At 48.6% G+C, this 20,498-nt stretch overlaps 1 protein-coding gene across 1 annotated transcript in view; it reads left to right on the top strand.

The window, feature by feature from the left end:
• Positions 1-12,888, top strand: part of COL5A2 (collagen type V alpha 2 chain) — a 140,731-nt gene extending 127,843 nt beyond the window's left edge. The window contains exons 48-54 of the mRNA XM_055308458.1: positions 1,588-1,695; positions 2,079-2,132; positions 4,469-4,576; positions 6,580-6,871; positions 7,611-7,798; positions 10,274-10,513; positions 11,183-12,888. Of these exons, the coding sequence (XP_055164433.1) occupies positions 1,588-1,695; positions 2,079-2,132; positions 4,469-4,576; positions 6,580-6,871; positions 7,611-7,798; positions 10,274-10,513; positions 11,183-11,329 (1,137 nt within the window). The 3' untranslated portion in view covers positions 11,330-12,888. The remainder of the gene's footprint in view (positions 1-1,587; positions 1,696-2,078; positions 2,133-4,468; positions 4,577-6,579; positions 6,872-7,610; positions 7,799-10,273; positions 10,514-11,182) is intronic.
• The last annotated feature ends 7,610 nt before the right edge of the window (positions 12,889-20,498 follow it).

Here is a 20,498-nt window from a genome sequence, read left to right on the forward strand (position 1 = left end):
CCCAAGACGTAAAAACAACAACAAACAAACAAAAAGGCAGCCCAAGACTGATCAGATTGATCTGATAATTTCCACCTCTTGGCATAGCTACTATCCCACAAGAAGATGCTGAATTACTGCTTTTTCTTTAGTTTCTCAGCATCAGGATTGATGGATTTGGGTACAGATATTGCAGATATAAGGATAACAAGCATTTCTTTGTGTCTTCTTTAAAGGAGAGTGCTTAATAATGATATTCCTCTTCTGTTTGCTTGATTGAACAAGACTTTGCCAATTTTTCATTCCCCCCAAGTTTGAGATACAGTCGGCACATAACATTATTATAGTACGTAGCACAATGATTGATGTACGTATATGTTGTGAAATGATTATGACAATACCACAGAAAGTGTAATTAGCAGCCATCATCTCACATACATGCAAATTTTATTTTCCTGTGGTGAGAACTTTTACGGTCTACTCTCTTAGCATATGGCCACCTTTCTAATATATTCTCGGGGGTCATATCCAGTTAGCTTATCTACATGTGCAAACTTAATAATCATTCCTTTCTTAGAGGTAACATAAGTAAATAAGGACTCACGTTTTAGTTTAAAAGAATCTGTGTGTAGGGCAGCAGCCCAGGTGACTCAGTGGGTTAGCGCCGCCTTCAGCCCAGGGCGTGATCCTGGAGACCGGGGATCGAGTCCCACGTCGGGCTCGCTGCATGGAGCCTGCTTCTCCCTCTGCCTGTGTCTCTGCCTCTCTGTCTCTCTGTGTCTCTCATGAATAAATAAAATCTTAAAAAAAAAAAAGAATCTATGTGTAGTGGCAATATTTTTGCATAATGATATCAGAAAATATGTGCAATACAGTCTTTGGAAAGTGTTTCAGATAGGTTAGGTCAAACTTAAAAGTGCATCATTTTACTATGAATGCAGGGCAAACATTTAAAAAAGTGAATCTGTAGGAAAGCCTTATTATATATCTTATGTTTTTAGTGATCGCGCCTTCATTCTTAAGAAAAAGAGACAAAAATTTCTCAGTCCAGTTCAGATAAGTAGCTAGGTTAGTTCATACAGTTGCCCCCTTTCCCTCTGTGGGATTTCCATTACCTGTGGTTAACAGCAGTCAGGAAGCAAACGATCCTCCTTCTGGCATGTCGTCAGAAGATCAGTAGTAGCCAGACACTCCGTCACAATGCCTGCGTCATTCACCTCGCTTCATCTCATCACGTAGGCATTTTATCAAATCTCACATCCTCACCAGAAGAAAGGTGAGTACAGTACAGGAAGACAGAGAGAGAGAGAGAGAGAGAGAGAGGCCACATTCACATTATTATATTGTTATAATTGTTCTATTTTATTATTCATGATTGTTAATCTAATTCGTGCCTAATTTATAAACCTCACTCTGAGATATGTATGTATAGGAAAAATGTAATGCTTATAGCGTTCAGGCTTCCACTGCAGATCGTGGGACGTGTCCCCTGTGGATAAGGAATCCTTGTACGGTGTTCACAATTGTAGTAAATATAACTGTAAAAATTAAAACTGTAGTAAATTATAGTCTCACCAAGCAATATCCACGCCATGACCCTCTTTCTAGGGACCCCAAGGACCTCGAGGTGACAAAGGTGATCATGGAGACCGAGGTGACCGAGGTCAGAAGGGCCACAGAGGCTTCACTGGTCTTCAGGGTCTTCCCGGACCTCCTGTAAGTATTACTTGGCTTCCGTGTACAAATATACAAGTATCTTGACGTGAACATTTATTTACCCATTAGGTGATTGCACTTTTTGTATCTTCTTTTCATTTCAAAGCATATCCTGGTGAATATTTAATTACCCAGTTATCTAGGATAATATGCCATTTATCAGCTGTGATTCTGTAGGAAGCAATAAAGCAAAAGGATAGGTAGGTGTACCATCGCTCCTACAGTTGAGGATCCGTCGGCTCACGTAGGTGTTGGAGAGATGGGAGACTTGAAGAAATCAGCGTTTGCTGCGAAAGTGAATGACAGCACGTTTTTAAAAGCTGAGAACGGCAAAATGTGGGTGTAAACATTTTGGCAACAGTTTTTACTTTTTTCCTCCCTAGGGTCCCAATGGTGAACAAGGCAGCGCTGGGATTCCTGGACCATTTGGCCCAAGAGTAAGTAACAAAACCTACTAAGTTGCAGATAACGAACAATAAGGCCCTTGGTGACATAGGGCTAGGGCTTGAGGATCGTTTTTTATGACATTGAACCGGAGTCAGCCCGGGTTCTCTGGAGCTCTGATTCAGCAATTCCCTTTAAGTAGAAATATTCCAAAATATGACATATTGCTTCACGAGCCCACATTAGAATCTTTTACCTACTAGGTATATGCTGATCTGTTATTTCATTTTCTTAGTCTGTGTTCATGGAAATTTTATTGAACTCCTTGAGAAGATATAATAAGACTTACCATGAGGTACAAACAGATTTTGAAGGTGGATACCTCCCCCCCCCTTTAAGTAATTGAGATACTTTCTCAGAAGTGGTTTGCATAAGGCTAATTCTGAAGAAAATAATAAAATGAAACCAGGATTTGCAGCTTTTAAAGATTCTACATTGGTGCTAATGCTGCCTCCAAAATGTCATTAATGTCTTAGGTCAATTGACAGACATAATTACTTAGGAAAATCATTAGAAAGAATTTCCACTATGTCTAAATACAGTGTAAACAAATCCTACATAACATTGAGAAGAGTGGTATTAATATAAGTAGGATGTGATGAGATCCTGGAGAAAAAGCACACAAATTTAACTTCTATTAATCATTCATACCTTCTGTCATTTTCTTAGTCCTAACTAATTAGATTACTAATTAACTTTATAATACATGAGATTTCATAAAACAGCCTTCTTCCCATAAAAGCAGATGACCAGTCCATTAAAGTTTTTGCCTGATGCTGTCTTTTATGACACATGGATGATGGAAAATTCATGTGTGATCAAACAGTGAACATGAAGGATCCAGGACCCCAATGATTAGTCATCAGGACAATGAACGTGAAACCACTGTGATAGCTCTGTAAGGAATATAGTTCTTTGGTTAGACAGTCCTTGCAAAATGTTTTTTCATAGAATCTAATCTACCTGGCAGGCCAGAAAGGGCTGGCAGGATATATTCAGGGTCCTAAATGAGAAGAACATGCAACCAAGAATACTTTATCCAGCAAGGCTCTCATTCAAAATGGAAGGAGAGATAAAGAGCTTCCAAGACAGGCAGGAACTGAAAGAATATGTGACCTCCAAACCAGCTCTGCAAGAAATTTTAAGGGGGACTCTTAAAACTCCCCTTTAAGAAGAAGTTCAAGTAACTCTGAACGTGAATGGGCTTAATGACCCCATCAAAAGGCGCAGAGTTTCAGACTGGATAAAAAAACAGGACCCATCTATTTGCTGTCTACAAGAGACTCATTTTAGACAGAAGGACACCTACAACCTGAAAATAAAAGGTTGGAGAACCATTTACCATTCAAATGGTTCTCAAAATATACCCTAAAAACTACAGAACACTTCTGAAAGAAATTGAGGAAGACACAAAGAGATGGAAAAATATTCCATGCTCATGGATTGGCAGAATTAATATTGTGAAAATGTCAATGTTACCCAGGGCAATTTACACGTATAATGCAATCCCTATCAAAATACCATGGACTTTCTTCAGAGACTTAGAACAAATTATTTTAAGATTTGTGTGGAATCAGAAAAGACCCCAAACAGCCAGGGGAATTTTAAAAAAAGAAAACCATATCTGGGGGCATCACAATGCCAGATTTCAGGTTGTACTACAAAGCTGTGTTCATCAAGACAGTGTGGTACTGGCACAAAAACAGACACATAGATCAATGGAACAGAACAGAGAACCCAGAAGTGGACCCTGAACTTTATGGTCAACTAATATTCGATAAGGGAGGAAAGACTATCCACTGGAAGGAAGACAGTCTCTTCAATAAATGGTGCTGGGAAAATTGGACATCCACATGCAGAAGAATGAAACTGGACCACTCTCTTGCACCATACACAAAGATAAACTCAAAATAGATGAAAGATCTAAATGTGAGACAAGATTCCATCAAAATCCCAGAGGAGAACTCAGGCAACACCCTTTTTGAACTTGGCCACAGTAACCGGAGAAGGACAGTGTATGTTCTCATTCATTTGGGGAATATGAATAATAGTGAAAGGGAATATAAGGGAAGGAGAAGAAATGTGTGAGAAATATCAGAAAGGGAGACAGAACATAAAGACTTCTAACTCTGGGAAATGAACTAGGGGTGGTGGAGGGGGAGGAGGGCGGGGGGTGGGGGTGAATGGGTGACGGGCACTGAGGGGTACACTTGACGGGATGAGCACTGGGTGTTATTCTGTATGTTGGTAAATTGAACACCAATAAAAATTAATTTATTAAAAAAAAAAAAGAATCTAATCTAATCTGATCTAATCTTGTTTCCGGCAGGGTCCTCCAGGTCCAGTTGGTCCCTCAGGTAAAGAAGGAAACCCTGGACCACTTGGGCCTATTGGGCCTCCTGGTGTGCGGGGCAGTGTCGGAGAAGCAGGACCTGAGGTAATTCCAGGGGGTTGTGCACACAGAGCACTGTTGGTTCCCATAGCCTGGATTCTACCCAAGGAACCTCCATGAAGCATGGTGGACAGGAGAGTTAAAGAACTCTGGAGGGACGCCTGGGTGGCTCCGGGGTTGGGCGTCTGCCTTCGGCTCAGGGTGTGACCCTGGGGTCCTGGGATCGAGTCCCCCATCGGGCTCCCTGCATGGAGCCTGCTTCTCCCTCTGCCTGTGTCTCTGCCTTTCTCTCTGTGTCTCATGAATAAATAAATAAAATTTAAAAAAAAAAAAAACCTCTGAAAACAAACGTAGGTGTCCAACAAGAGCTTGTCTATATAAGTAACTATTTCAAGTATTTTAAGACAGATGATTCAGAGTATATAAAATGAGTCCAACCTACCAAAGCCTTGACTTCATGTGACACCAGTGAGAGAAAATAGCAGGTTATGATTGTATTTATAATTAAAGTTATGAAAATGTTGCTTTGCTTTAAATGCCAGCAAACTAAATGTGAGCTTTGATGAGTATAGTCGTTCATGAAAATTCTGGAAAGCGAAAAGTATTAAAATTAAAGTTTTTCTCTATTAAAAATGGCATTCAGAAAGGATTTAAATTAAAACTTCTTAAAAATTCTAATAGTATCGACTTGGGAGATATGAGGAATTTGGGAAACACCCTCCTATTTCTGCCATGTGCATGTGTACATGTGCACGTGTTGTTTAGGAGTTAATGTGTCTCGTTTTCCTTTCCCTCCTTACTCTGTCTCTTCCCTTTACTGATATTATCATTAAACTAAATACTTATTATTTACTATATGGATGGAATAGCCTTGTTTTTCCTATGGTCAAGAGCAATATCTCCTGTCTAGCTCTCTGAATGGAAAACAGCTACAGAATTGGAATACCTCTGACTTATGTGGCTCTCGATTGATTCTATTCTATGCTTCAGTGGCCCTTAATGGAAAAAAATACATCTTTTCCCCCAAACAGCATAAAGGAATGCATAGAGCCATGATATGACCTGAAAGGAAAAACAAACAAGCAGATTTAACAGGCTACTGAGGGAGAAGCCAGGTTGGCACTGAATTTTGAAGCAACTTGCTCAGAGCCCATAACAGGCGGCAGGGCTGGCTTGGAGCTCCAGCCTCTGACGGCTGGGACCGCGCTCTGCGCATCGGATGTGGAGCACGCGCCTCTGCAGGTTGTCCCCAATGCCCTCAAGTCCTGGGCTCTTCCTTGGGAAACTGCAGAAGGGATCGATAGTGAGGATCCACTTCCAGGCCTCTGCCACTTTAGTTCTTTATGGCAAAAAAGTAAGGGAGCTGTTTATTTTTGTTAAGAAGACCAAAGAGAACTTTTTACAATTTTGTTTAGTACAGAGAATCTGCTTGCTTTGGCAGCACATACACTAACATAGTACAGAGAATCTTAACCTACAAATTAATGCACATAAAAAGATGTCCTGCACTTTCCTCCATATTTGGATGTAGGGGAAATTGTTTCGGGGGTGTTTCTTGTGGGTATTTCCCTGATACAGACGTGAGGCCTTAGAGAACCAGCACCCACAGCTCTTCTACATCTCCTCCTCCAGCTTCTGCCCATAAATCCTTTGGAAATATTTCAGTTTGCCTTGCCCCAAGTAGTTTAGAAATGAATCGACATGTTCACACATTCTTAACATGAAACGTATTGCATCTTCAAGGTAAACATTGGAACAAATATTTTGTGCTTTGATTTTTATTGGTCTCAGAGGCTGACTTGCAGGTGTGTTGGCTGATAACAGTCACACATCATGTCTCATCCTGGGAGAGTTACAGGAGCAGGCTGCAGCGCAGCCCTCCAGGTTTAAAAAGTCTGAGGTCACAGATGTGTCAGTACCACCAAACTGGGACAGCGCTTTGTAACCCCCCACATAGGTACCAAGTCCCATTGATGCTTTGTGTCCAGATGAAAAACAAAACCCAAAAAAATCTGTTAACTGTATTTCTGATTTTTTTTTTAAATTAGGGTCCTCCTGGTGAGCCCGGTCCCCCTGGCCCCCCGGGGCCCCCTGGCCATCTTACAGCTGCTCTTGGAGACATCATGGGCCACTACGATGAGAGCATGCCAGACCCACTGCCAGAGTTCACTGAGGACCAGGCTGCTCCCGATGACAGAAACAAGACTGACCCAGGGGTCCATGCAACCCTGAAGTCACTCAGTAGTCAGATTGAAACCATGCGCAGTCCTGACGGCTCTAAGAAGCACCCGGCCCGGACTTGTGATGACCTAAAACTTTGCCATTCTGCCAAGCAGAGCGGTGAGTAGGCGCCTGCCCGTTCGGGCAGAGCCCGTTGTTCCTGATTGATTGTGTTCTTGGCCACATTCTGAAACGTGGTACTGAGTGAGTGACAGACTCAAGAGGTGACAGGACCAGCGCGGCACAGGCTTTATGCGTTGGTGGTGGGGACGGTCAGCGATGTGACCGGTTATGGGATGAGAGGATCCGTGTTATAAGGACCAAAACAAAAACAAAAACAAATAAGAGGACCTACTCCATTAGTGATCCAGTTTCATGTCATTTTGGAGATAACTGTTGGCATTCTAATTGTTGCTCAACTCATTTACAGTATTGACGATAACGTTATTTTATTAGATTCTAATTCTATTTTGCTTTAAAAAGTTGGCTTTCTAAATTTAATGAGAACACATCCATTTTGGCAAAGCCACTTCATTATGGTGACTTGTCTGTCTTTGGTATAGCTCTCTATGTAAGACGGCGATGGTGGTACTTCATCCCTGGGCATGTTTTGAGCTTTAAGCACCCTCCCGTTGTGGCATAGTACGTCAGAGCAGTGCCTGGCACACAGGAAGCACTCAGACGGGTGACTTTTACTTTTTCCTCAGCTGTAGAGTATTTCCTAAACTGAGATACTCTGTCTTAAAAGAGTCCTTCAACAATGAGTTCATACTTTTCAAACCATCTGTTAACTCTTTGAGAGACTCATAATCCTTTGAAATTCTCTTTATTTAGCATGTATTTTTATTTTGGAAAATAGGTGAGTACTGGATTGATCCTAACCAGGGATCTGTTGAAGACGCGATCAAAGTTTACTGCAACATGGACACAGGAGAAACATGTATTTCAGCAAACCCATCCAGCATACCACGTAAAACCTGGTGGGCCAGCAAATCTTCCGACCATAAGCCTATTTGGTATGGTCTCAACATGAATAGAGGATCTCAGGTAATTCACAGTCCTTGCTAAAAACTGTATTCTTTGCTTTTCATTATTTATTGTACTTTATTATTTATATAAGACCATGCTATCATTTTTGACCAGATTTATTATTGCATAAATAAATCTTACTACGAATTATATTAACAAATTTTGAATGATAATTTCCCCCTGGATGCAATGTGGAAAAGTAATCATTTTTACTTAGTCCCTTTAATGCATGTGACCCTGGCTGTAGAGTATACTCAAAGGGATCTTGCCACAGTTGAAAAAAATTGGATTATATGGGGCGGGGCGGGGGGGGGGGGACCTCAGTGACTGGCGCCTGGATCTCTTGCTGACTTTGTGACCTCAGGAAGTTGCTTAAACTTTACGAGGCTCAGTTTTGCCATTTTAAAGTAAAAGTGATGGGGCGCCTGGGTGGCTCAGTTGGTAGAGCATCTGATTCTTGGTTCCGGCTCAGGTCACGACCTCAGGGCCCTGTGATGGAGCCCTGTATGGGGCTCTGCGCTCAGCAGGGAGTCTGCTTGAGGATCTCTCTCCCTCTCTCTGCCCCTCCCTGCTCATGCATGCGGGTGCATTTGCTCTCTCTCAAATAAATAAATAAATAAACCTTTAATAAATTTAAAATATAAAGTGAAAGTGATCATATTTATCTCACAGTCTCTGGATGAATATAAAGAGCTTAATATAGTATCTAGTTCCTGATAAGCTACAGATAGGTGTTAGATAAGTACCATAGAAGTATTTTTAATGATTCACTATGTAAACTTTGTAGTATTATTTAAACTTAAAGCATTTTTTTAAATATTTTTTTTCTTTATTTATTTATGATAGTCACAGAGAGAGAGAGAGAGAGGCAGAGACACAGGCAGAGGGAGAAGCAGGCTCCATCCACTGGGAGCCTGACGTGGGATTCGATCCCAGGTCTCCAGGATCGCGCCCTGGGCCAAAGGCAGGCGCCAAACTGCTGCGCCACCCAGGGATCCCAACTTAAAGCATTTTTATAATTACAGTTGCTCCTTGAACAACACAGGGGTTAGTAATAAAAATCAGTCAAAAGTCCGTGCAGTGAGAAATCTGGGTACAACGTTTGACTCCCCCAAAACTCAACTACTAACAGCCTGCTGTCGGCAGAAAGCCTTAATCCATACCGTAAAGTTGGTTAACACATATTTTGAATGGTGTATGTATTACATACCATATTCTTATAATAAAGTAAACTAGAGAAAAGTAAATGCATTAAAAAAATCACAAGGAGGAGAAAATACATTTATAGTATTGTACACTGAATATACTGAAAAATTCTGTGGATAAGTGGACTTACGCAGTTCAAACCCTTGTTCTTCGAGGGTCAACTGCATAGGGAGTCCTTAAACATTTTGAAGTCCAGTCTCCTTTAGGTTTCTTTCATGGTCCTGCATTTAGATTCTCATCCAGCCTTGCCATTTCCTGTTGTCATATGAATATTTCATTCTGGGTCTCCTTATGGCACCCTAACTGCAATTTTCCCCTCACTTCTGCTTCTGATCTTTCCTCCGAACTCATGTTCATAGCAAACATGTGAGACATTATGAGTATATATAGGATACACTGAAATCTACCATTACTTTAATGAGTAGGAGAATTTTAAATTTAGATATACCCAAGAGAAATGTAATTTAGTTAATACAATATGTAAAAGGCTCAGATAGGAGCACTGAAAGTAAAACTCAAAGAGAAGGTGAGCAGAAAGGAGTCTGTAGGAAAACATTTTTGATTATCTGTTTTTGTTAGCTAACAGAAAGTTTGTATTTCATACTTCCTGTAAGTATGGAACAGTGGATTTTAAAAGCTGTTAACTCAGGGGGATCCCCGGGTGGCTCAGCAATTTAGTGCCTGCCTTCGACCCAGGGCGTGATCCTGGAGTCCCAGGATCGAGTCCCACGTCGGGCTCCCTGATGGAGCCTGCTTTTCCCTCTGCCTGTGTCTCTGCCTCTCTCTCTCGGTGTGTCTCATGAATAAATAAATAAAACTTAAAAATAAATAAATAAATAAAATAAAAGATTTTAGGCCAGTAGTTGAGTCCTAGTTCTTATTATAATCAGCAATAAAAACAGTGAGTTACTTTTGATACACAATTGAGCCAGTGTTCAAGTATAACTTCTAAAAAGCAATATCTAAGATTGTTTAAACAAATAGAGAAGCAGATTTCAAAAATACCTACACTTTCTCTGATGAGTTATAAATATCATTGGTTTCATTACCATTTGGTTGGAGTAGGAAGGTTTTTACTTGTGAGTATTCATAGAAGTTTCAAAATATTTTATATATAGGCAGAGTATGTTGTTAAATGAAAGAATAAAAGTAATATTCCTTAAAACTGATGTCTGAAATCACACACACACACACACACACACACACACACACACACACACACACGGGGACTGTGAGACCCTTCAGCCCTTCAGCGTTTCAGATAACAGAGACTCTTTGTTTCCCTAGTTTGTTTACGGAGACCATCAGTCACCTAATGCAGCCATTACTCAAATGACCTTCTTGCGCCTTTTATCAAAAGAAGCCTCCCAGAACATTACTTACATCTGCAAAAACAGTGTGGGATACATGGACGATCAAGCCAAGAACCTCAAGAAAGCTGTGGTTCTCAAAGGGTCAAATGACTTGGAAATCAAGGCGGAAGGAAATGTCAGATTCCGATATATTGTCCTTCATGACACTTGCTCTGTAAGTACTTTTGGCCTCTACTGATCTGATTGAAGAAGACATTTATTTTCAATAAAAATACCGTCACGGCGGAAGTGGGGCAGTTTTACCCAGTACGGGTTTATGCACGATAGCTTTGTTTACACTTATCCTGGAGGGTCAACTTGGATGTGTCTTAGTACGTGAAGCATGGTAGAGATTTTAACACAAAATAATTAGCAAAGGACTGGGTCCTTGAGAGTCGACCCGGCTCTTGTGCAAACTCCCTGTGGTTCTTCCACAAGTCACTTTATTTAATCTGAGCTTAAAATTCCTTGATTCTAAAACATATAATCGATCTGAGATACCCTTTACATTTTTCAGATTTGTAGGTTTCCTCACTTGCATATATAGATGCAAAAAGGGAAAATACTTAATGATGAATGATAGTTTCATTTGTGCAAAGCAAAAAAGTGCTCATGATTCATGTTAGTGACCATCGGGGAAGCTGTAAAAGAACAAAAGGCATTTCTTTGAGCCCGTGCCTGCCAGCCATGCCAGTGCCACCTCGATGGTAGCAGTGCTCATAATTTTAAGTATTGCCCTAAAAGTCATTGCTTTCACATTATAAAATTTGGCTTTGTAGTTTGTGTCTACCATCTTTGGAATAGTTTGTCTAGACTGTTAACCCATGGCACCATTTAATTTCAGAAACGAAATGGAAATGTGGGCAAGACCGTCTTCGAGTACAGAACGCAGAATGTGGCGCGCTTACCCATCGTAGATCTTGCCGCTGTGGATGTTGGCAGCACAGACCAAGAATTTGGCATTGAAATTGGGCCAGTTTGTTTTGTGTAGAGCAGGCCAAGATACATTGACCAAGAGCACCACCCCCGCCACCAGTGACCACCACCATTCACAAGAATTCTGACTATTTGAAGCTGATCCTGAGACTCTTGAAGTAAAGGCTAATCCCGCATCAGCACTGTATATATGGTCCTAAGTGCCTGGCCTCCTTATCCTTCAGAATATTTATTTTACTTACAGTCCTCGAGTCTTAATTGATTTAAACTATTTTTCGATACACCAGTTTAGGTTTAAGACGACCGATGATAATGACCACCTTTTTAAAAAGTAAACTGATTGAATAAATGAATCTCCGTTTTCTTCAATTTATTTCAATGTAATGACAAAGTTGCTTAGTATTTATGAGAAAATTCTTCTTCCTGGCAGGTAGCTTAAAGAGTGGGGTACGTAAAACCACAGTATGTGTTTATTTCACTTGGCTGTAGTTTGAGAACTAGAAAGTAGTGCCTTTTGTGACTTCTCATTTCCAGATTATCGATTAAAAGTGAAATCCAAATATTTATCCTTGTGACTGAAACCTACACGCATGTCTTGATATTGTTTAACTACCATAAAGACTCTTTAAAGAGAACTTTGAAAAAAATGTCAGTTTCTCATGGTCTTAAATGGAATTTTTAAGTAGCATATATTCAATGGAATTTATGGAGAACAAAGTGACCTTAAATTTTTGTGAAGGGTGGCAACCTCAGACTTTTTTCTCATTCAAATCTAAAAGTACCTTTCCCTTTTGACTCAGTCTATCAACATATATAGAAGTTATATGATTAAACATTGAATACATTTGCACTTTTCTTGTTTAAGAAGACATTGAATGCAAAATAATTTACACATACAGCTTCATAAACATATGTCCAGGACCCAAAGTCGAGAGTCTTCCACATGTACAATCTCCTCATCCTGAAGCCTATAACGAAGAAAAAGATTTAGAAACTCAAGTTGTGGAGCTGACTCTAAGCAAATGTGATGATTGGAATTAGAACATTTGATCTTTGAACTCTCATAGGAAAAGTGACCCAACATTTCTTAGCATGAGCTACCTCATCTCTAGAAGCTGGGATGGACTTAATACTCTTGTTTATATTTTAGATACTAAAAGGTGCTATGCTTCTGTTTTTTATTCCAAGACTGGAGATAGGCAGGGCTAAAATGTATTATTATTTTTCCTCTAATGATGGTGCTAAAATTCCTTCTATAAAACTCTTCAAAAATAAAGATGGTTTCATCAATACCACTTGTGAAAAAAAATAATTGTTAGACTGCCCACTTCTGAAAGAAGGAGCATTGTTCCAGTGCCTTTTCATTGTTCACCTGTCCTACCGTGTCTGGAATGTTATGTGATACTTGCATGTTTCCTAGACCAGAACGTGTAGGTCCCCTTGTGTCTCAAGGTTGTTTTTTTTTCCCCCCTCGATTGCATTTGTTGGCTCCATTTTTATTTTTTTCTTTAAAGATAAACAGCTGGGACCATCCCAAAGGACAAGCCATGCACGCAACTTTAGTCATGTATCTCTCTGCAAAGCATCAAATTAAATGCACGCTTTTGTCGTCAACGGTTTTCGTTTTGTGAGATTCCTTTGAACGTATTAGATCCGTTTTACTTACGATGGTGAAAAGTAGAGTGTTGTGTTCTTTTTTGCCATTTGTTTAAAGGACAAAATGACGAATACCTTCCATTGTGTATATAATGGCTTAGAAATGAAAATCAATTTTCAACATCACCCACGAAGGCAACACGACACTAATTATCATTGTCTTATGCCCTTGAAAATCTCAGGGTAGTATTACTGATAAAAAGAGAAAAGCAACTGATTTTTCATTGTTGAATAAACTGATAATAAAATGTATGTTTCATAGTACATCACATATGAATTTAGCCTAAATGATTTGGGTTTTATTTTCAATATTTATTTCACAACATTGTTTTCCCCCAGATTGTTTTTTTTTATTTGAGCTGTACATCTTAATTTGAATATTTATGTACCTGAAGGCATCTGTGAGTTTTGTTTGTATTAAAATGTCCTTCAAGTCCAACCTGTGCAGGTTGTACAGTTCAGATAGATAAACCAGAAATAATAGGTGGTGATTCTCTTAAGTCAAAAACACTAACAAACTCTGGCTCTAGAAATACCAGCTCTTAGTTGGAGCTCAGGAATGAAAGGTTGACCCGGACCATCCCAGCCCTCAAATTATCTGAGTTCTAGATCCCAAGGTCCCACTATGCCCGTGGACTTTAACCATCCAGCTGATCCCTCAAACTCCACGTGGCCAAAAGTGAAATAATCTACATCTGGGGAGGATTCTAGCATTCATTTATTACTAATTTATTAAAAATACAAATGAAGGGGCGCCTGGGTGGCTCAGTTGGTTAAGCCTCTGCCTTTGGCGTGGGTCATGACCTCAGGGTCCTGGAGTTGACCCCATGTCCGGCCCTCTGCTGAGCAGAGCCTGCTTCTCCCTCTCCTGTCCCTCCGCCTTGCTTGTGTTCTGTCTCTTACAAATAAAATCTTAAAAAAATAATACAAATGAAAATTCCTGGCATTAACAGAAATGAAAAATAGCAAAAATATAACAAAGAATGCTGAAAAGACAAAACAAAGAATTTGGCAAATTATGGCCAAATTGAACGTAACTTATTCCAAATTGAAAAGAGCTTCAGAGCAATTGTACACAACATCCCTTCTCAATAGTGTTGTGTTGTGTGGCTAAAGTCAAGTACAGAAAATTCTGGGGGAGAAAAAGAAAAACCATTGGAACTACAGAGAGTCCCTATCATGCTATGAATAAAGAGATGTCAGGATCACTTTCTTCTTTGAAGTGATGAAGATTTCAGAAGAGCCTAAGAAGAATAATTATTTAAAAGCTAATTTGGGGGCTGAGTTCCAAACCCTGTAAGCCAAGGCCGTGATACCCTATGCCCACCAAAAGCCTCTGGAGCGCAAGGCTTGTCAATAGGCTTTTTTTTTCCCCCCAAAGTGGGAGGTTTACCCAGGAGCAGCATTCCTTCCTCCTCTGTCAATGCACCGTTTCATCCACACTTCAGTGTGGGTGCGCCCGGGGCTCAGCCGTCCTCTCCCCCTCACGCTCCCTCTGCCAGCTCGCACGCTTACCTGCCCACGTTCGGGTCACTGTGTCCGGAGCTCCAGAGTGCTCGGCAGCCCAAGGTCTCGGATTCAGGGATGCGCGCGTCACTAACTTGCCGTCTTCATCGGGCCCCCAGGTGCTTGCGGCCCAGGCACTGTTCCTACCTGCGAGCTGCCTTATGTTCTGTGGTCCCCGCCTGGCGCCGCAGTGTCACCCCCGTGCGTTCAGTGAGGCCGGACCTGGGGGGTCGTTCCTGACCCCTCTCTCCCTCCCCCTGCCGGATCCTGGCATTGCCAAGGGTTTTTAATCTTGCCTTGTGAAAATAAGGGAACCCTAATTTAAAACAGCTGGAGAGCCCTGAGGGGCTGCTGTGGCGGAACCCCACTGCTCCCAGGAGCGGAGAGCAGCGCAGCACCCGCAGCAGGGGGGTCCCCCAGCCGCCCCTTCGCCCTGTGCCGGCGGCGTCTGCGGGCCCGTCGCCTTCCTCTGCTCTTCCCCGCCCCCCACCTGCCTTCCCCACCCAGCGCAGGGCCCAGTGGGTCAACACCTTTGGCCTGTGCGTCCCTCGCCCCTTACCTGTTCTCACCTGTTCTCACCTGTCCGCGGCGCAGCCACGGCTCACCCTTCACCCGTGGGGTAGGTAAGCTCCCTGCCAGGGCTCCTGGCTCCGGGTGCCTCCTCCCCTGGAGCACAGCCCAGGGCTCCACGTAGTCCACCCCGATGTGACAGGGGTGCTCGTCCCATGCCGAGGCTGTCGGGGGGCAGGGGCGCTGCGGGAGGCTCCCCTGGGCCGCCGGGCTCGGGTTCGTTCAAAACAGATTCGCTCAGTAAAGGATGAACAAGTGCGAACCGCAGAGCTGGAGGAGCACGGGGGGGGGGGGGGCAGGTGTGAACACCTGCCCCATGGCCTGGCGAAGCCGAACACGGCTGCCACACGTTCACGGCGCCCTTTCCATTAGTGTCACCGGCCACGAGGCCGGCGTCTGGACCCCGAAGGCGGGACAGTTGTCCGGCTGCCGCTCGAGGACGTATTGACCATTCGGGAGACAAACGGAGCAACACAGCCACTGGCTTCAGTAACACCTGGAGATAAAGGGGTGCAGGAAGCTTCAGGATGGGACCACAGGGGGGAGCTGGGGACGCCTGGCCGGGGAGGAGGGAGGACTGGGGCTTGGGGACGAGGGGAGGCCTGGACCCCAGGAACTGGGGAGACCCAGGGTCAGGGAGGAGGAGAGGCCCAGGCCTGAAAAGGAGGGGAGGCCTGTCCTGGGGAGCTGGGGAGGCCCGGGCTCCAGTAGGAGGGGAGGCCTGGGCCAGGGGCGGAGGAGAGGCCCGGTCCCAGGGAGCTGGGGAGGCCCTGGGGTTGGGGAGGAGGGGAGGCCAGGGGTCAGGGAGGAGGGGAGGTCTGGGTTCGCAGAGGAGGAGAGGCCAGCGGTCCAGGGAGGCCAAGGGTCGGGGAGCATCGGAAGCCCGGTCCGGGGAGGAGGGGAGACCAGGGTCCAGGAGCTGGGGAGGCCCAGGACCCGCGGGAGGAAAGGCCCAGGCTGGGGAGCTGGGGAGGCCCGGGCCCGCAGAGGAGGGGAGGCCGGGTCTCGGGAGCTGGGGAGGCCCATGTTCGTGGAGGAGGAGAGGCCCGGGCCCAGGGAGCTGGTGTGGCCTGGGTTTGGGGTGCAGGGAGGCCTGTGGTCATGGAGGAATGGAGGCCAGGTGTTGGGGAGCAGGAGAAGCCAGGGGTCGGGGAATATGGGAGGCCTGGTCTAGGGTGGAGGGGAGGCTGGGGCCAGGGAAGAAGAGAGGCCTGGGCCTGGGGGGATTGAGAGACCCAGTCTCGGGCTGGAGGGGAGGCCCTGGTTCAAGGAGGAGGGCAGGCCCGGGGTCGGGGAGGAGGGGAGGCCAGGGGTTGGGGAGAGGGAGATGCCCTGGCCCATGAAGGAGGGGAGGTCCGGGTCCTTGGAGCTGGGGAGGCCTCTAGGCTCAGGGAGGATAGGAGGCCCGGCCCGTGGCGGGGAGGCCTGGTCTATGGGAGGACCAGAGGACCATGACCTGGGAGGAGGATAGGCCAGGGCCTCGGGAGCTGGGGAGGCTAGGCTCAGGAAGGAGGGGAGGCCCAGGCCCGGGGTTGGAGAGGAGAGGAGGTCTGGTCCTGGGGACCTGGGGAGACCCAGGCTTGGGAAAGAGGGGAGGCTGGGTTCGTGGAGTTGGGGAGGCCCGGGCCCAGGGAGCTGGGGTGGCCTGGTGTCAGGGAGCTGGGCAGGCCTAGGGTCGGGGCAGAGGGAAGCCCTGGCCCAGGGAGGAGGGGTGGCCAGGGCCCGGGAAGGATGGGAGGCTTGGTCTTGGGAGGTTGGGAGGCCCGGGACCCGGGAGGAGGAGAGGCCCGAGTCCTTGGAGCTGGGGAGGCCCGGGGTCGGGGCAGAGGGGTGCCCGGCCCGGGGAGGAGGGGAGGCCCAGGACCCAGGAGGAGGGAGGCCTGGGGTCGGGGAGGAGGGGAGACCCGGCTTGGGGAAAAGGGAGGCCCTGGCCTGTGAAGGAGGGGAGGCCCGGGTCCTTGGAGCTGGGGAGGCCCTGGCTCCAGGAATAGGGGAGGCCGGCCCGGGGAGGGGGGGAGGCTGGGTCCCGGGGAGCTGTGGAGGCCTGGGGTTGGGGCTGAAGCGGGGGTCCCCTGGCATCAGGGAGCTGGGGTGGCCTGGGCTCGGGGAGGATGAGAGCCCTGGGACTGGGAAGGAGACGATGCCCGGTCCTGGGAGGAGGGGAGGCCAGGTCCCAGGGAGCTGAGGAGGCCTGGCCCGTGGAGGAGGGGAGCCCCGGCCCGGGGAAGAGGGGAGGCCTGTTCTATGGGAGGACAGGAGGCCCGGGACCTGGGAGGAGAGGCCCGGGCCCTGGGAGCTGGGGAGGCTGGGCTCAGGGAGGAGGGGAAGTCTGCTCCCGGGGAGGCGGGGAGGCCTGGGGTCCCGGAGGAGGGGAAGCCCATTCCTGGGGAGCTGGGGTGGCTTGGGTTCAGGGATGAGGGGAGGCCCAGGCTCGTGGGGAGGGGAGGCCTGGCCTTGGGGAGGACTGGAGGCCCAGGCCTGGGGAGTAGGGGAGGCCCAGTTCCGGGGAGCCCCGGGATTGGGGAGGAGTGGCGTCCCGGGCTCTGGGAAGAGGGGAGGCCGTGTTCGCGGAGGAGGGCAGGCCCAGGCCCGGGGAGCTGGTGTGGCCTGTGTTCAGGGTGTGGGGTGGTCCGTGGTCGTGGAGGAATGGAGGCCAGGGATCAGGGAGCAGGGGAGTCCAGGAGTCGGCGAGTATGGGAGGCCTGGTCTGGCGTGGAGGGGAGGCCCAGGCCCGGGGGAATTGGGAGGCCCAGTCTCAGGCTGGAGGGGAGGCCCAGGCCGGGGGAGCTGGGGAGGCCCGGGGTCGGGGAGGAGGGGCCTTGACTGGCTGGGGGAGCAGCACACATGCAGGCGTGGGGTCCCTAAGGACGCAGCTTGTTTGGGGGACTGCAGGGAGGCCTGCAAGAGGCCCGCCTGGGGCCAGGAGGCCGCTGGAGGCACAAGGAGGTGTTGTCAGGGGCTTGGAGGTCAGGGACGTGGAGACGCATTCCAGGCCAGCTGCTAGGAGGAGGCGATCCGGGGTTTCTGGCGGGAGCGTGGCCGTAGCCTCGGACACCCCAGTCATGCGAGGGGCTGGTTCGTGCTGTAGCAGAGGAACTGGGAACCCCTGCAGGCCTTTGCAGGCGTGGGGGGGGGCACCCTCCTGCGGGCGGCCCATGCCTTGATCCACATCCCCCCGGGAGAGAAGGGTCACCGCACAGGGGTGCGGGGTTCAGGCCACTGAGACGTGCCCTGCGGTTCCTGCCCTCTGTCACCTGGCAGGGACAGTGGGGACAATTCTTAGGGGGACTTTCTGAAGTGAGATGAAAACAGCTTAGTCACGATGATGCTGGAGGAAAGGTCGTGCAGGGGTCACAGGTCGCGGCCCCTGAGGCCGGAGGAGGACAGACGGCGTGGACTCCAGCAGCAGGACCCACAGACGGGCCAGGAGGGAAGGCGGCCAGCGGCGGGATCCCCGGTAGCTGAGGGGGGACGGTGCCCCTGGAAGGTGCTGGGGATGCCCAGCTGGGCGGGGGAGGGGAGTCAGACTCACAGACCCGGGGCCCCGACGGCTGTCAGTGCAGGAAGCAGGTCCTCCGGAATGACGGGGAGCGGGGAGCTGGGGCACATCTGGGAGCACTGAGGGCTCCAGCGCCCCTCTTCCCGGGGCAGGTGCTCGTTGCCACCTGTGGGGTCACGGGTCACTGCCGAGCTGTGGCAGAGAGTGACCCCGAGTGGTCCTGTGCCTCGGGGATGGGGGCCTCGGGCTGCAGCTCAGGCCAGCATCTGGGGTGTGGGGGGGCTCAGGCCAGCACCTGGGGCATCGGGAGGGGCTCAGGCCAGCACCTGGGGTGTTGGGGGAGCTCAGGCCAGCACCCGGGGCATTGGGGTGGCTCGGATCAGCACCTGGGGTATCGGGGGGGTGCCTAGGCCAGCACCCCGGGGCACGCAGGCCGCCAGGTGAGCCCAGCCTCTCGGGGCCTGTCTCCAGGGCTAAATGCACGAAGTCCTGGGGAGGGAGCCAAGAGGTGAGGCGGGGTCGGGGGGTGGTGGCCTGCGGGTCCCGCACCGTCAGGCCTCACGTCTGAGGGTCCAACGCCCGGAGCTCGGTTCCCAGTTCCCACTGGTGCTGATGGAAGAGTCTGAGCACCGGGGAGAGGACGTGGTCCCAGAGCTGCAGAGAAGCCCACCGCGTGGGTTCGCGCAGTTAGCCCGGGAAAAGGTTGGGGTGCAGGTGATGTCACGCGGCCCAGGGCGGTGAAAGGGGGCGGGGGGGGCGCTTGGGGCTGCAGCAGTGGCCCAAGGCCCTGGGAGGAGCACGCAGGAGGGGGCTGAGGCCTGGAGCTGCAGGGGTGCCTGGGGGCTCCACAGCCTGCTCCTCAGCCTCCCCTCTGCTCCCCGGGGCTCCCCCTGCTCCTCACTGCTCCTCTGGGCTCCTCAGGGCTCCCCCTGCTCCCTGGGGCTCCCCAGGCCCTGGACCAGGTCCCTGCCCCCGCCGGCCCCCCTGTTGCAGGCTCACCCCCGGGCGCCTCCAGAGAACAGTCTGCAGGTGATTTAAGGTGAAGACAGTGTGGGAATCCGGGGAGTCACTCTTGGGAGGAGCCCCAGGGTCCCTCCCTTCCCCGACCTCAGCCCGGCTCCCGAGCTCCCCAGCCAGCCCCCGCCCTTAGGTGCCCCTGGAAGCTCCGCCCAGAGGACTGAGTGGGGTGCTCCCTGCCGCCCCCTCCCCCGCACCCTTGTGCCTGGAGCTGTCATCCACCATCCGGGCCACGTGGATAGCCCTGGGGGCTTGGCCGCAGTGACCTAGGGCTTGGTCGGGCCTTGGGGTGGACCCTGTGGACCCCGGGGGGCTCAGTGCTGAGTGTCTGCCTTCAGCCCAGGGCGTGACCCTGGGTCCTGGTATCGAGTCCGCGTCAGGCTCCCTGTGTGGAGCCTGCGTCTCCCTCTGCCTTGTCTCTGCCTCTCTCTTTGTCTCTCTCATAAATAAATAAATGAATAAATCTTAAAAAAAAAAAAAGTGGGCAAATTCAAAGGCCAAGCCCCCCGCCCGGTTCTGCACCTCCTTTCTTCACAGTAGCGCCCTTGAACCCCCTTCCTGTTTCTCCCTGAAGACGTTCTGCTACCTGAAGACCACCTCAAAGGCTACCCTGTGCCTTAAAAAAAAAAAAATTTTCTCTTTTTCATGAGGGAGAGGCAGCAGGGCCCCAGGGAGCAGGGAGCCGGGTGCAGGGCTCGACCCCGGGTCCCCGGGGTCACGGGCTGAGCTGCAGGTGGGCGCTCCCCCCGCCCCCGGACCCCAGGCGCCCTGCATGCAGCCGCCGTCCCCTCGTCCTTTGCCAGCCCCGTCGCTCTGACGGCCCAGTGAATCCTGTGACGCGGTATTTTCTCAATGTCCTGGTGCCTCGTTCTCCTCGAATCGTCTCGAGCCCTTGGTTCTGGGCTTCGGTGCCAAATAGTCACTCAACAACGTCACTGAATGGAAATGAATAAACCGAACGACTTTAATTATGACA

Source organism: Nyctereutes procyonoides, unplaced genomic scaffold, assembly GCF_905146905.1.
Source record: "Nyctereutes procyonoides isolate TBG_1078 unplaced genomic scaffold, NYPRO_anot_genome, whole genome shotgun sequence".
NCBI lineage: Eukaryota > Metazoa > Chordata > Mammalia > Carnivora > Canidae > Nyctereutes > Nyctereutes procyonoides.